General features: G+C 44.7%; 1 protein-coding gene across 2 annotated transcripts in view; it reads left to right on the top strand.

Annotated features, from left to right (window-relative positions):
• The window catches only part of SH3KBP1 (SH3 domain containing kinase binding protein 1), a 337,148-nt gene that overhangs the window by 42,641 nt on the left and 281,612 nt on the right, over window positions 1-12,895 (top strand). The window contains exon 2 of one of the 2 annotated variants that reach the window (XM_058535538.1): window positions 5,026-5,183. In XM_058535538.1, the coding sequence (XP_058391521.1) occupies window positions 5,026-5,183 (158 nt within the window). Of the gene's footprint in view, window positions 1-5,025; window positions 5,184-12,895 lie in introns of those variants that run through there. The other variant, XM_058535540.1, reaches the window with a different exon arrangement.

Here is a 12,895-nt window from a genome sequence, read left to right as displayed (position 1 = left end):
AGAGGGAGTAGGAGAGACACAGCCTCATGTTTTATGAGCTCTTAGCAAAGCCATACATAGGTTTCCTCCTCTTAGAGAAACCTGATATGTAAAAATTCATCTTGACAGGAAAGGTAAAGCAGGAAGTGATTATTCATGTTACAAAAGAATTAACCACAGGTTCCCTTAAATAGCAAGCTCCCTTAGTGCACTGAAGAATCTGACTCAATTTGCAGAAATGTGATTGACACTTAGAATTTTAGTAGCATCTTTGTTGGGCAGAGAACTCTCTGCCATTATAAAATGCAAGTTGAGGCGCAGTCGGTGTATCAAGGCTTTATTGAGCACCTACTACATGTCATGGATGCTCAGAGGGGGCCACGACAGAACTAAGGTGATCCATACCCAGAAGGCATTTAGAGGCTCACTGGGAGGACGAGACACATGCACAGCCACCACAGCAAGCAATTGCCTCGGTGCCAGGACCCAGGGAGGCCTGGGGGTGGAGGAGCCAGGAAGGTCATAGAGGAAGCCGAGGCCCAGCCGGGGCCAGAAGGCAGGCAGGGTACATGGGATGACTTAAGCGTCTGGGAGTTTAAAGCAAGGGTAAATCAGGAAAGACCAGCTCAACAGGATATTGAGAAGACTCAAAAATTATGCAGTTATGCCCTGCTTATGCCTGAGTCCCCGATCCCTAATCCTCAGCCTTACTCATAGCAGGAGCCAATTAAGGTGTGTCCTCAACTAGTCAGAGGAGGGAGATTGAAGCAAAACCAGGATGCACTTCTCTCTCCGGTTTGCAACCACAGGCAGCAGCTGTTTATTTCGTAGTGACCATCTTCTTGAAGCAGATTCCTTTGTCCTTTTCAAGCTTCACCTTGGTAAAGCCCACACACAGAAGGGAGAAAACGAGACTTGCTGTTTAGGAAGAAAGACACAAAGTTGTGTTCTGGAAGTTAGTGGGGTTCTGAGTCCCCCAAAGCACACAGGGTTTAAGTTCAGTGTCAAGATGGACCCTTGACCAGATTCTTCCTTAGCAGCCTTCCTGTCCTCCCTCCCTCTCCTCCAGGCAGGCCCTATGTGCTGCTTCCCTCCAGCTCTACCTACTTCAATTTTCTGTCCCCATCAGAAAAGCTACGAGCTTTCACCTCCAAGTGCTAAAATGGGATCAGCCTTGGGGAGCCTAGGTCAGTGTTCGAAGCCTTTTCTTCCCTTGTTTAATACCTGTTATTAAAAAAATAATTGAGTATTGTGGAGAGAACACTGGCCTGGAAGTCAGTTCTAGTCTCAGCTTTGGCCCCAACTTCCTGGGTGACCTCGGGCCAATAGCTTTCTCTCTCTGAGCCTCATTTTTTGTTTTCTATTGAATTTGTGGGGCTTGGATGCAAGGGCCATACTAGCCCTGACATTATGGGGTCTGAATACGTCAGCTCTCTCTAAGAATAAAATTAACTCCTTTTGAAAAACATTAATAAAAAGAAATTTACCTAAAAAAAATGGACTATCTCCGTATATATTTATTTATTTATAGATTATATGCATAGATATTACTGTCATAGTTGATTGAGAAAACCCAAAAGAAGCTTCTAAATATTTATCATTAGGTTTAGTGAACTTTTGGAAAACATAAGATTGAGTATCGTATGACTTTAGACATTGGTGAAAAATGAAGACATTTGTCCTCAAGGTTCAGGTACATGGTTTTAAATATCTTGCTAATCTCAAAGTTCCATATTATAATTAGGTAACTTACACCTATACCAAGGGTGGAAGAAAATCCATATTACAAATGGTCTTGATAATTTAGAGTTTTTTGGTCATCTCCCTGTAAGATCTGATTGGCTTGTCCTTGTGTTCATCTCCCAACGTGGCTGGCAAGAGCTCCCACCAGGAGCTGACATGGCAGCTCCGCCATTTTCTTGTTTACTTGGTTGTGTGTTGAGTCTTGTCTACAACTCCCACTTTCTTTACACAAATCTTTTCAAACCTCTCATCCATTTAGTGAAGGTGATTTTAGTTAAAAGGGGTAATAGCCATAAAGAGACTTTACCAAGAAGCCTCACAGCACTGCAGGGCACCCCGTGGAGCTGAAAGCTAGTGCTGGCTCTGGCAGACATGCTTGTGGAGGAGCACGCTGCCCCTCAGGTTGCTCCCTGCCCTTGGAGCACCCCTGACTGCCTGACCTAGAGGCGGGATGAAGGAGCCAGTGGCATTCTGCAAATGGACTGTTAGAGAAGTTGCATTTTTCTCTTTTTAAATTAAAATAAAATAAATAGATGGTCTAGTGTTTTCTCATCATGTCAACTAATTCCTGAAGTGAGTGCATCCACTTTGGAGAGCACTAGCTCAGAAAATAAGCTTAACCGCTTTGCTGAGCTTCAGGTTCCTAAACTGGGAAGATGGGATTCATCATATTGAGAGGATTAAATGAGATAATGCAAGAAAAGTGTCTGGCACATAATCAGCGGTTACCGTCATCTCAGTTCCAGTAGCAAAGCTTCAGTAGATCCATGTCTAGGTCATTTGAAGAAAGCTGTTTTTTAATTGACCTGGTTCCAGTGGTTATGATGGCTCATTTTAACTGCTGGGGAGCAGAGCATGATACAGGAAAATTGGAATGTTTCTGCCTTCGTACTTGTCAGGAGCCAGGAGAAATCTGGAAGGGTTGCCTTGTTTATGCTCCTCCTTTCTGTTGATAAGTGATGAGAATGGTTCACAACTCAACTTCATCCTGGACAGATTTATGACAGCAGAGTCAGCCAGCTAATTCTGGAATGAAAAAATGATCTAGGAAGGGAAATTCCATTTGAAGTTGCTTGTGAATTGTCTGGGCTAGCTGACATGAGTGGCCGGGATGAGCACGCCAGTCTGCATGGATAGGGTCTTCTGATCTGAAAGCACTTTGGGAATTTATCCCTAATGGATGTGCAAAGCCCATTTGACAGGGAGCCCGCCCACCTACCAATCTTTTTCCTGGAAAACCTACCCTAATTTACCGAATTTTTTTTTATACCGTCTTTACTGAAAACATCCATCTTCCTTTTCCTTGAATACAAAGATGTTTCCTTATTAATTTTTTTTTTTGTGAGGGAGATCAGCCCTGAGCTAACATCCGTGCTAATCCTCCTCTTTTTTTTTTTTTTTGCTGAGGAAGACCGGCTCTGAGCTAACATCTATTGCCAATCCTCCTCCTTTTTTTTTCCCCCCCGAAGCCCCAGTAGATAGTTGTATGTCATAGTTGCACATCCTTCTAGTTGCTATATGTGGGACGTGGCCTCAGCACGGCTGGAGAAGCGGTGCGTCAGTGCGCGCCCGGGATCCGAACCCGGGCAGCCAGTAGCGGACTGCGCGCACTTAACCGCTAAGCCACCGGGCCGGCCCTCCTTATTAATTTTTAGTAGCTTTAATCACATATATATATTTTTGTGTGTGTGTGAGGAAGATCAGCCCTGAGCTAACATCCATGCCAATCCTCCTCTTTTTGCCGAGGAAGACTGGCCCTGACCTAACATCCGTGCCCATCTTCCTCCACTTTATGTGGGACGCCGCCACAGCATGGCCCGACAAGCGGTGCGTCGGTGCGTGCCCGGGATCCGAACCCGGACCGCCAGCAGCAGAGCGAGAGCACTTAACTGCTATGCCACGGGGCCGGCCCCCCTAATTTACCGAATTTTAAAAAGTCGTTTGTGCTTTTTTGTTTCCTATTGAAGAAATCTTTGCCAAACCCAAGATCACTAAGATTTTCTTCTGTGCGTTCTTATAAAAGTTGTATAGTTTTAGCCCTTAGATTTAGGTCTGTGATCCATTTTGAGTTCATTTTTGTATAGGTGCTCCTTGTAGAGCTCATTTAACTTTTCCTCTTCCACTATTTTACCATAATTTCTAAGTTGCCAATTCACCACTGGGGTTTCACCTAATTTTCGCTCCCCTTGCGTTCATTCATTTGCCGTTCATTCATTCATTCATTCATATTAAGCTGTAAATAAAAAAGGAAAAGGACAGGAGATTGATTGATTGAGGTGGGTGTGGGGCGACACCCAAAGTCTAGATGAATTGTGTAGTCCTTCTATGGATAAGTTAACCAATCTCTGGGGCCGGCCCCGTGGCTTAGCGGTTGAGTGCGTGCGCTCTGCTGCTGGCGGCCCGGGGTTCGGATCCCGGGCACACACCGACTCACCACTTCTCCGGCCATGCTGAGGCTGCGTCCCACATACAGCAACTAGAAGGATGTGCAGCTATGACATACAACTATCTACTGGGGCTTTGGGGGGGGGGGATAAATAAATAATAAAAAAAAAATGTTAACCAATCTCTGGATTGGCCAGCTCTGCTAATTTGCATCGGCACTTTGTCAACAAGAAGACCTGTCTACTTCATCCGTTGCCTCTACCTATTACCAAGTATAGAAAATCACCATAGATTGGGAGAACAATTTAAAATGGTATTGCTGCCTAAGAAGCCATCTGTTGAGAGGGCACTTGTGCCTGCAGATGTAAGCAGTCTGAGACCTTGGTTTGGTCAGCAGGGCCTCTGTATCAGCTGTCTTTATGCACATTGTCACTGAGTGATGGGCATTATCTCTGTAGGGTGGGAATTAATTATTGTGCACATTTTGCTCAACTGAGGCCCAGAGATGTTAGCATCACACAGTTAGTCTTGGTGAGGGAGGGGGCACCGGAGAGCCAAATTCGCACCTGTTACCTGCCGTCTCTGCACTTGGGGAAATGATGCTGGACTCCCTCTGGGGGTTGGGGCAGACGTTGTTGGTCTTCTGTCATGGTGCGGTTCCCCTCTGAAGCCCCTGCTGGCCCTGAGACCTGTAGGCTGCTCTGCCTGTGCCTGACCACGGACTAGCACTTTGTGGTTTCTGTGAGACAGGCCTCAGGTTAACCAAAATTGGGTTGCTGTGTGTGGCCCTGTTATTTTAAGTATTGGTAGAGGGGAAGTCCCTTTAATATGACTTTGCTGACCTTCCAGGGATGCTGGGCCTCAGACTTCTCCAATATCCAATCTGAGGTGCTCTTTTTTTGTCCCTGTTCCTTCCAGTGGAGGCCATAGTGGAGTTTGACTACCAGGCCCAGCACGACGATGAGCTGACGATCAGCGTGGGTGAAATCATCACCAACATCAGGAAGGAGGATGGAGGCTGGTGGGAGGGACAGATCAACGGCAGGAGAGGTTTGTTCCCTGACAACTTTGTAAGAGTGAGTACAAAGCGAAACCCTTTTCCTGTCTCCTGGGTGGGTTCTACTGACCAAAGCTGTGGGGGCACTTGAGGAGAATTTCATGGGACTCTCTTACGGGGAGGAGTTGACAGCTTCACCTCCTGGGTGCTATCAAGAAAAACATGTATGGCTTTGCCTTTGATGTCTGGGGATATCTGTTTTGAAATCACTTTCTTAAGGCCCAGAATGTTCTCTTTCCAAACTCTGTATCACTTAGAAAATGCTGGAAAAATATAAAGCTTGTTAAATCGTTTTATTTATATACTGGTTTATTTGCTTTGATAGTTTAAAAGAATTTTCCCCTTTTCCATTCCATTCAAAATGGAGGTGAAACTCAATTTTGACCAACTCAAGTAGCAATCAAACTAAATGCAGAATTCCAATTGTGCTGTGTTTTCTACCTTTGTATTCATATTGCTTTTTTGATAGGAGCAGTATTATTTTCCTTTCCCCCGTTATGGCCATGAAGCATTGAATAAAATCTATTTTTTCAGTAAAGTTTTAAAAATTATGCCCTTTAAGAAGTCATCTAGGGGTTAATTACAAAAATATAGCTCATTCATCTTAAGAAATGACATACTGCACAGATGTAAATAATAGTTGGAATTGGGTAAAAAGGGATCCCCGGAGGCTGTTCCCCATGGGAAATACCAAGGAGGTGCCATAAACTTCCGATCCAACGCTGGAGAAGACGGAATCGTTCTCAGGAGGAAGGGCTGTGTGCAGAAATCCCCAGGGCCCCTGTTGTAGTTTCAGTGGTACCAGACCATGCCTGAGACGTGCGGCTGTGGAGGCAGGTGGTGTGTGAAATGCGGGGCCCACAGAAGCAGGTGCCCCTCTCAAAGAGCCTCGAGGGCTACACGGGAGGGTTTTATGAAAAGTGATTATTGATGTAAAGCAGTGATGGGCCCTCTACCTGTATGCTGCCCCCCAGTCTAGAACACATAGAAACCCAGTTTCGTCTTTCTTCATGATCTTGCCTCAGAGCAATCCTGCTAACATTGCTTTTGTTCTTTTCTTTTTGGTGTGCAGAAAGCTGGGGAGAGTTTTGTTGGTGACATGCTGATAAACTTGGCTTTCTGTAAATAGTTGTGGGAGTAGGGACTTCTTTTTCTTGGACTACAGTTGAACTTAGCAGCTTTCTCCCATTTTAAGAGTAGGAAAGCATTATATCTGGGCCATCACGGATTGACTCTGTTGATGGTTAAATGGAGGTGAATTCTTTTGCCCTTCTAAACAAAAACTCCTATTTTGGGACAAGGACCGTCCTTGAAATTGAGTCAAATTCTGGGTTGGAAGGAGGGTTTTTCCGGATAAAAGAGGAAAAGGTTGGAGTGAAGACAAAGGAGGAAAGAATGAGTGAGGAGGGCCATGGAAAAGAGAAAAGAGGATCTGGGAAAGAGAGAGGAGGACTCGGGGAAGGAGGGAGGATGACCCTGGGAAGGAGAAGGGACTACAGTGTTGGCTGCAGTTTTGAGGGTAGGTGCTATTTTGAAAGCCTTTAATGTGTCCTGTTGGCTTAGTGCTCTCTCATTCTGAGCCACAAATCCACAGATGCAGAGAACTTCTGAGTTGCACTTTGCTCAGGTCTTGAGGCCCCCGTAAGCATTTGTGGAGGGCGGTGGGCACCAGGGCAGGGAAGCGCAGTGCAGGAAGAGCCCAGGCAGGCTCACTCCAGCTCTGGGGAAAAGAGGAGCTCCTCACTGTGAAATGGAGGGTGATGTGGTCCTAGCCCCTGCCGGAGCCTCTCTCCACCCTTCTCCACCTGCTCAGCCTCAGGCTGGGCCAGTGTGGGCCACTGCAGGGGGCTCCTGCCCCGTAGCTCCCATGGGCTTTGATTCAAGGGGAGCGCTGGTGGGAGATGGCAGGGAGGGAGGGAGGCTAGCCAGGTCAGGGGTTATCCTGCTGGCTCCTTGCCCCGTGGTTGCCTCGGGCTGGCTTGAGTCCCTTGGCCAGGCCAAACGGTGGCTGTTCCCATCAAGGCCCCTTCCTCCACATTCCTTTCCCCTCATCCCTGCAGTCCTGAGGCCCCCTTGTTTCTAGCCCCGGGCTTCTGCCTCGGAGTCTCTCTGTACCTCACCCACTTTGTAAAAGTCTCTTTATTAATCCCGCTTCAGATTACCTGATTCCAGTGTGCCATCTGTTTCCCTTTTCAAGCCCAACTACCTCGTCGGGCCACTCTGAGGATTAAAGGAGACAGTGCGTGGAAATCACCTAGCACATCGCCGGCCACCTACTGAGTGTGCCGCTGTCTGTGTTCCCCGTCAAGAAAGGGACCCTCTCCCCTGGCCCGAGTGCCCCTGCTCTTGCCTAATTACTTGTCATCTCACCTCCTTTGAGCACTTCCAGTGAGGGGAAGTCATGTTCTTGGGAGGTGCTTGTTCCACCCAGGCCAGAGAGGATGTGGCAGGAATGGCCGGGGCTGCACTACTTGTGGCTGTCACATTTGGCAGGAAAAGAAACTTCTATTCTTTCAGATGCCGAGTCTATTTTCAAGTCTTCACCCACTGGGAATGTTTTAGGCCTATTATTGAAAATCCAGTAGGTGGATGCAGTGGAGTTTACCAATAACACAAACAGCCGTAGAGAGTTCTAGAAGCTGAAAATACATCTTTAAGTAACAATAATCATACTGGCGTAAGTTTGCAGTTTTAAAAGTGGGTTTACATATGCCTTATTTAGCTTAAGAATAATTGTCCCCAGGGGCCGGCCCGGTGGCGCAAGCGGTTGGGTGCGCGCGCTCCGCTGCGGCGGCCCGGGGTTCGCAGGTTCGGATCCCGGGCGCACACCGACGCACTGCTTGGTAAGCCATGCTGTGGCGGCGTCCCATATAAAGTGGAGGAAGATGGGCACCGATGTTAGCCCAGGGCCGTCTTCCTCAGCGGGGGGGAAAAAAAAAAAAAAAAAAAAAAGAGGAAGATTGGCCGATGTTAGCTCAGGGCTGATCTCCTCACAAAAAAAAAAAAAAAAAAAAAAAAAAAAAAAAAAAAAAAAAAGAATAATTGTCCCCAGATTGAATTGGGTAATTTTGTGGCATTCCATGGTTTATTTGTGTGCCTTTATGCCAGTGTTATCACTGTCAGAGAGCTTCCCTTAAGCAGTTTCTTGATTCATTTATCAGATCCTTAATCAGAGTCCCAATTGAGCATGGTCCCCCAAGGTGTTGGGATTCCGTATCCATGCTCAACTCTGTATTGTCTCAATTTCTCAAAAGAAAAATGCCAGCCATTCTGGCCACTCCATTGTTAAGAAGATGCCTGGGCTGTGCCAGCTCTTGGGCTGAGATTTGTTGGCACACATAAATGTACCTCACCAGGCCTCATGGCCTTTGGGTTGGTTCTTCTTTTTCTTTTATTTAGTTAGTTCTTATTTAATTTATTTATGTACATGTGGAAGAAGAATCTTTTTAAATCCCTCTTCCCTTTCTTCTCCCTATCTCTCTCCCCAGCCACTTTTTTAGAATACATTTTTCTTTATCCCTCCTCTTTTGTAAAAGATTTATTCATTTTTCAGCTGAAATTTACACGGAGTAAAATGCTGAAGTCATAATTGTACAGCTTGATGATTTTTTTTTACATAAGTGTGTACCTCTGTAACCATCATCCAGATCAATCCTATTTCTATCCCTCCAGAAAGTTCCATCATGCCTTTTCCCAGTCTTTCCCTTTCCTATAGGTAATCTATCATCATAGATTAATTTTGCTTGGACTTGAATTTCATATAAATGGAGTCATACAGTATGTGCTGTTTTATATATGGCTTCTTTTGCGAAACAAAATGTTGTTGCTTGTATCAGTACTTTGTTCTTGCTGTGTAGTATCCCATTTTATGAATATGCCATAATTTGTTTATCCATTCTCCTATTGATGGACGTTTGGGTTGTTTCCACTTTGGGTATTCTATGAGTAAAGGCTCTGAACTTTCTTGTATAAGTCTTCTTATGGATGCAGGCACTCATTTCTCTTGTAGATATACACGTAGGAATGGAATTGCTGCTTTCACTCACTTTCAACATATATATTTTTCTCTGTTTAAAGCTGTGGCCTCTATGGATGGGGGGGGAGGTGTTGCACCTGTGCTGAGCCTCATTCGTGCTACACCAAGTGACTGAGCTGATCAGCCTGTGCCTAGTTGACTTTGCATAGCTGCCCTATGAGTATGAGGGCTGAGGAGTCCTGAAGCACAGAACTCAACTTCCCGGGGACCAATTGATTGTGGGGCCCATCAGCTATCAAAGACTCATTCTTAAATTGTGAAAAACAAAGAAAGAGCATGTGTCAAAGTTTTATTGAACTCATTTAATGAGGGAACTAGCAAAGTAACAAAACTGACTCAGTGAGGATATGAGAAACTGAGTAAAAAGTCAGTGGAAAGACGAATGTTCAAAGAAGATTGCTAAGTTAGATTCAAAATGGGTTCACGTCTTAGAGGACAATAAAATCTTTACCTCTGGGGTTATCATCTCTACCAGAAAAAAAGAAAGTAGCATAGCTTATCATTTTTCTACATGTTATCCTGGCTTTTATAGGGTTGTAAAATGTCCTAATAAAATCTTAGGGGCCGGCCCGGTGGCGTAGTGGTTAAGTTCGTGCACTCTACTTTGGCAGCCCGGCGTTCGCAGGTTCGGATCCCGGGGGCAGACATATGCACTGCTAATCAAGCCACGCTGTGGCAGGTGTCCCACATATAAAGTAGAGGAAGATAGGCATGGATGTTAGCTCGGGGCTAATCTTCCTCACACACACATACACACACACACACACACACACACAAAAGTTAATTAATTAAAGTTACATTTCCAGAGAGAATCAGATGACCCTCCTGGGGGGCTTACTAGAAAATGCATCAGCATGACATTAAAAGGTCACATGATCATCATTTTTTGCTTAATTTCCAAGTTTGGGGTATTTTTTTCTGAACAGACCACAATAGACCATAATATGGGGATACTATAATAGGAGGTACTAGGATGAAATCCTCAAAGTCATTTATTTAAAAAAAACATGGCTGCTTTTCTGGGACCTGAAACTGCCACATAAAACAGCAAGACAGCCACCTATTAAGGGTAGGTGTGGGCTCTTTCACAGGGGCTCATTCTCCCCATGTTGGATTTCATTACTGTGTCTTCCTTTCAGAACCTTACCCTCAGATCCAGACAGCAGTGTACTTTATTTTAGTTCAGCAAAGGATTTATAAGTAGCCTTTTTCTGGGTTCTCCTGACATGTATCCACAGGTAGACATTTTTTTAATGGCCAGCCAAAGGAATTTTAAAAAGAAAAACCCTTGAAACTATAGCTTGGGCTGATGTGCATGTGTCTGCCTGCTTTGGGAGAGGGCCTGGTGGGGAAGAGCAGAGGGACCCAGCCCTCGACGTTTTGTCACTTACAGATAGACATGTAGAAAGCAGGAAGCTGCGGTAGGGGTTAAAAGCATATGCTTGTTGATCTCTAAATTGATCTGACACTGTCTGTGAGGAAGTGAGCTGTTCTCTGCCTGTTGGTGTATGTGTGAGGTACAAGGACATTTTACACGCTGCAGGCCCCATTGCTGAAGGCGGAGCTGTGTTATTTGTAGCTTGCACGTCTTCTGCTGAGTGGTAACAATTTTCAGCTTGGTTTCTCGTTGCCTCAGCTTTCATTTGCTAGGTGTCTTAGATCTCTCTTTGGCATATCCAGAGCGTTTTTTGTATTTGTTTAAAGCAGTTGGTGGATAGGGTTGTTTTTTAATCAGTGAGGTGAAGGGTCGAGATTTTGCATATTTGCACCGCTCTGAGATGAAGCTCACAGTTGCTTTGCTGTTCTTGATTTAAGAAAGAATCACCCATTTACTTCAACAATTGGCATAGTGGAGAGATTTCCAAGTTGCCATTCTATATTCAGAGACCCTGAAGTGGATCTCTTTGATCAAATTTCACTTTTTTTCACTTTCAACCCAAGGGCCACTAATTTTTTGAATTGTATGGAATATTGTTTTCAAGCTACTTGTCTCTCCAGGAAGGGAGCAGGGATTTTTCCCAGGGGTGTTTTATAGTGTGCAGAGCCTCTCCTGGCTCATAACACCTAGTCAGGATGTGCTTGGGTGCTTGGGGTTCTGCTCTAATCGCTGAGGGGCCATTTACTGGGGATCTGCTATGTGCTGGGCACCAAAGGCTAGAAGCACAAATGAGACACATTACCTGGACTATTGTATTGTCACAAATGTTACTTCTTCCACGGGATGATGGTTTTCACTCCTGAGACCTGGCCTTTGGTCATTCCGTACTCTGGAGAGCATGTGTTAGACATTGTTCTGCAGAGATGTTCCTAATTAAAATGCTACTTGAGAAGGTTTTGAGTGGATTCATCAGGAGACTCTGTTAGAACATGATAAATGAACCTGCAGTTATCTTTTGGCCCTGATTGCTCTGTTCCTTTTTGGAATAATAATGGCTACCTTCTATTTCAGGCTTACTGGCTGCCTGACGTTGTGTGTATAACCTGTCTGTGTGCAATGACTAAAATTTGTTGAGTGCTCACTGTACGCCAGGCAGGAAGGAGGCTAGCCTTTCACATGCTTTATCTCATTCAATCCTTATGCCATCCTATGACATAGGTACTGTTTTCTTTATCATGCCCATTTTTCAGAAGAGGTAACTGAGGCAACTTAAGGTTAAGAGATTTACTCATGGTCACACGAGCTAGTGAGGAGCAGAGAGCATTGGAACCCGGGCTGACTGGCTCTAGAATCTGAGCTCGAGCAGGCAGCATTATCTGTGTGTCTGAACTGTCCTGATGGGATTAAGCCTCTCACCATCATTGCCTGTTGCATTATGCCTTCCCCGAGTATCCGATCAGTATTTTGCATATTTGCACCACTCTGAGATAAAGCTCACAGTTACTTTGCTATTCTTATTTAAAAAAGAATCACAAATTTACTTCAACAAGTGACATGAGGGAGAGATTTCCAGGTTGCTATTCTATATTCAGAATCATGGTTGTTAACTTATTTTCTGAATTTTAAAGGATTCTCTTCAGAAATCAGCTATTTCAGCTCAAAAGAGCAACCTTTGCCTGGATTTGTGGGCTTGTGCTGTTTTTCCTACAAATTCCGAAAGCAAGGCAATTCGGAAAAATATTTCATTTTACTAATTTGTAAGGACACTTGTTATTTTGCCGTGTTCAGGATATGCTTTTCTGAAGGAGCTTGGCTGTCTTTTCTATCAGTGGTAAATAATCCAGATATGTGACTATCCCGTTGTTCCCCATCCATGGGGCCCTTGAAAGCAATCAATTCCAGCTCAAATTGTTCTTTAAATTTTAAACATATAGTTTTCTTTTGGAAAATAAAATCCTAAAACTAACAACTGGAACTCGTTAGATGCTGTTGTGAGAAATGTTACTCCAAGAACAGTCCAGAGTAATTAAGGACAAGTGTGTTACTAGTAAGAGCCCACACCATTTGGCAGATTCCTCAGGCTTTGTCACTGTTGCAGTGCGGGAAGTGTGTATTGGGGGGAGTGTCTTGTGACTCAGGGAGAGCAGTCCCCTGACCGACTTATCTTGGTGATTATGCATAGTGGAGTCTTATTTTCTTAATGACAGGATTATCGAATTTGAGCTTAGAAAGGGGCTTTGAAATCATGTGTTTCAACTCCCAGCTTTCTAGCAGATCAAAATCTAAACCATCTAGGATGTTGCTGTGATCATTACTG

The sequence above is a fragment of the Diceros bicornis genome, chromosome X, assembly GCF_020826845.1.
Source record: "Diceros bicornis minor isolate mBicDic1 chromosome X, mDicBic1.mat.cur, whole genome shotgun sequence".
NCBI classification, from domain to species: domain Eukaryota; kingdom Metazoa; phylum Chordata; class Mammalia; order Perissodactyla; family Rhinocerotidae; genus Diceros; species Diceros bicornis.
Note: the sequence above shows the minus strand (reverse complement) of the source record. Positions and strands in the feature narration are given on the sequence as shown.